The following is a 2,509-nucleotide window of genomic DNA, read 5'->3' as shown; positions in this document are numbered from 1 at the left end:
AGTTTTTTTCAAAACATATTGTGCCTATTTTCTCCATTTTCAGAGAAAGTTATAAACTGAAGTTTTCTTTTCATTGTGTTCTAATTTTACTTATTAATAATATTTTGTTCCTGTCTCTCCTGCAAACATGATGTTTTGCATCAAAAAGTCTTTTGTATTATCCCAGCCGCTCTATCTCCTTCAAATTACTAAATAAATTAGCAAAAACGAGAAAAATTTTTTATATGATAAAAAGGAATATAATATTTGAATTCTTTAGTACTTCTTAACATTGAGATCATCTACCCTAATTTTTGCCATATTAGGAAATTACAGTAGCACACTATATAGCATTCGTCTCGCTAAAATAATTTTTAGGCTATAAGAACAACCAAGAATTTAGGGTTGTCAGGATCTGTATATTTTTTTCTGTACTCTTTTGTCTTTCCGTTTCTTTCTTGTTAACTCTGTTAAGATAGCATCAGATGAATGTCGACAAATTTTAGACTTACTGTAGCGGTAGCCTGGCTTGCATTGGCATTTATACGTTCTATCTAAAGTAGTATATACTTCTTCACTGTCTTCTTCAATATCAGGAGTAAGCCATTCATTGATTGAGCATGGCCCTTGAGTAAATAACTTAAAACATTGCTGGGTTTTATTGTGAAATATAAATCCTTCATCTTCATCGCATGAACAGTTTGGTTTTCCGGATCGCTTATTTAATACGAAGGCGAAAGTTTCTTTACATGGTCCTTTATGGCCAAGTTCGTAGCATTTTCCTTTGAAATAATTTTGAGCGTAGCCCTTAGAACATCCACAAACTCCTTGATAGCTTACACCTCTATATTCTTCAAAAATCACTATTTCACCCTCAGAACATGGTCCACGCGTAGCCACTTTGTAACAGCTCTGTTTGGAAGGAAAATATAATTGCCCTCGATTGCAAATATTTTGGAAGCAAAAACCAGTGCCATTACTTGATGGCATGACGAAAAAGCCTATAGGACAAGGTCCTCTAGTAAATTTACGGTAACAAGAACCATCATCCCAGGCTACATGATCAGGACGACACTCGCACACAGGAAAGGTAAGTAATTCCTTATTTTCATTCTTTTCCTCAGAATGAGATTTTTCATCGAAACTGGGGACAAACCACTGACCTGCATTACACGGTCCGTCAGAAAATAATTCGAAACACTTCCCACTTTCGATATTAAAATTTGGAAGCTCCGGTGAACAGCCACATTGAGTGGCATTTGTAGCTTCATTATAAAAAAATATGGTACCACGCTCACAAGGTCCTTTAGTGAATAATTCATAACAACCTCCATTTGGAGGCCAAAAATTTCCCTTTAACGACACTTGGTCACAGTCACATTTTGGCTCTCCATTTTGTGGGTCTAGTATAAGCAAGTCTCCTTTTGGACACGGACCTATTGTGTACAATTCAAAGCAAGCCCCATCTCGAGGCCAGTATGTCCAACCGGATGGACATCTTCCTTTATCGACACACTTCACTTGTTCAAGTTCTGTATGGTCACTAATAGGATCTGCCAAGATACGTCGAAAAGGTAGGTCAGTGGAGCTTTGCAATTTTCTTATTGAGTTGAGCTCACGATGAAAAACCCCTGGGTGCAAATACTGGTCTGGGTCACAAGGTCCACTTACATATGGCTCGTGGCACTTACCATCTTGCCATAAAACAAGACCTCTTGGGCATCTGCAATACGAACGCTTATTATGAGAGTCAAAGGCTAGTTCTAAGGTTTCTGGACAAGGTCCACGTCGAAAAATTGGATAACACTGGCCATCTTCAGGCCAAAATAAATATTGCCAAGAATAGTCTGCGCATGGATTTATTTGTGGGTTTGCCCAAAGAGGGGGTATGATAGTTGATCTGACACAATTCATCATATAAAATATACAAAGTGCACGAATCATTTTGTGAAACTAATTGTAAGCGAAGCCTTTATTTTGAGGCCAGACACACATATTGAATCATGGACAAGGACAGAGCTTTAGTGCTCCGCGAATCCATTTTAACTCTGCATACACTTCTTTTCACTATCTTGGCTTGACTGTTTTCGTAATTGCTTTAAAATTCGTCAAAAACTGAGTTCTACTTTCACTCTTTCAGAGGTGTCAATTTTTTAGACACAGATGATGCGATCAAATATATAAGGAGCATAACAGATGGGATTTGTACAATTTATGAATTACTTTCCCATAGATTTTACTAGTTTCATCTATGACGAAAACTTTATAGAGATTTATTCTTTAAAACAGAAATGTCTGCCACAAATATTGACGTGGCTATGGTAACTTACATAAAAACCTGTATAAAGAACAATTTCATTAATTTCTCATGACATTGAAACTTTGGCTTTAAGTAACTACCTTGATTTCTTTAATTTGCGCTAAATTAGTATTTTCATTAAACAGGAAATAGCTTAAAAGCCATTCTTTTGATTTTGAAAATGTCTACAATGATATCTAACTCCAGTCTTAGCTACAATAATGTTATATT

The 2,509-nt window shown here is 36.1% G+C and overlaps 1 protein-coding gene across 1 annotated transcript; it reads right to left on the bottom strand.

The window, feature by feature from the left end:
* Nucleotides 1-215: 215 nt before the first annotated feature.
* On the bottom strand, nt 216-2,031 carry LOC148952153 (uncharacterized). The gene has a single exon (XM_089088860.1). It carries the CDS (start codon nt 1,921-1,923, stop codon nt 388-390), a length of 1,536 nt encoding a protein of 511 aa, XP_088944986.1. The 5' UTR covers nt 1,924-2,031; the 3' UTR covers nt 216-387.
* Nucleotides 2,032-2,509: the final 478 nt, after the last annotated feature.

Source organism: Artemia sp. Qi Xiang Cuo, chromosome 5, assembly GCF_049724085.1.
Source record: "Artemia sp. Qi Xiang Cuo chromosome 5, ASM4972408v1, whole genome shotgun sequence".
Lineage (NCBI taxonomy): Eukaryota > Metazoa > Arthropoda > Branchiopoda > Anostraca > Artemiidae > Artemia > Artemia sp. Qi Xiang Cuo.
The sequence above is the reverse complement of the archived record's forward strand: the minus strand, read 5'-3'. Positions and strand labels throughout refer to the sequence as shown.

Coding starts and splice junctions, on each gene's coding strand:
- LOC148952153 (XM_089088860.1), bottom strand. CDS start 1,923: ATGATTCGTGCACTTTGTATATTTTATATGATGAATTGTGTCAGATCA.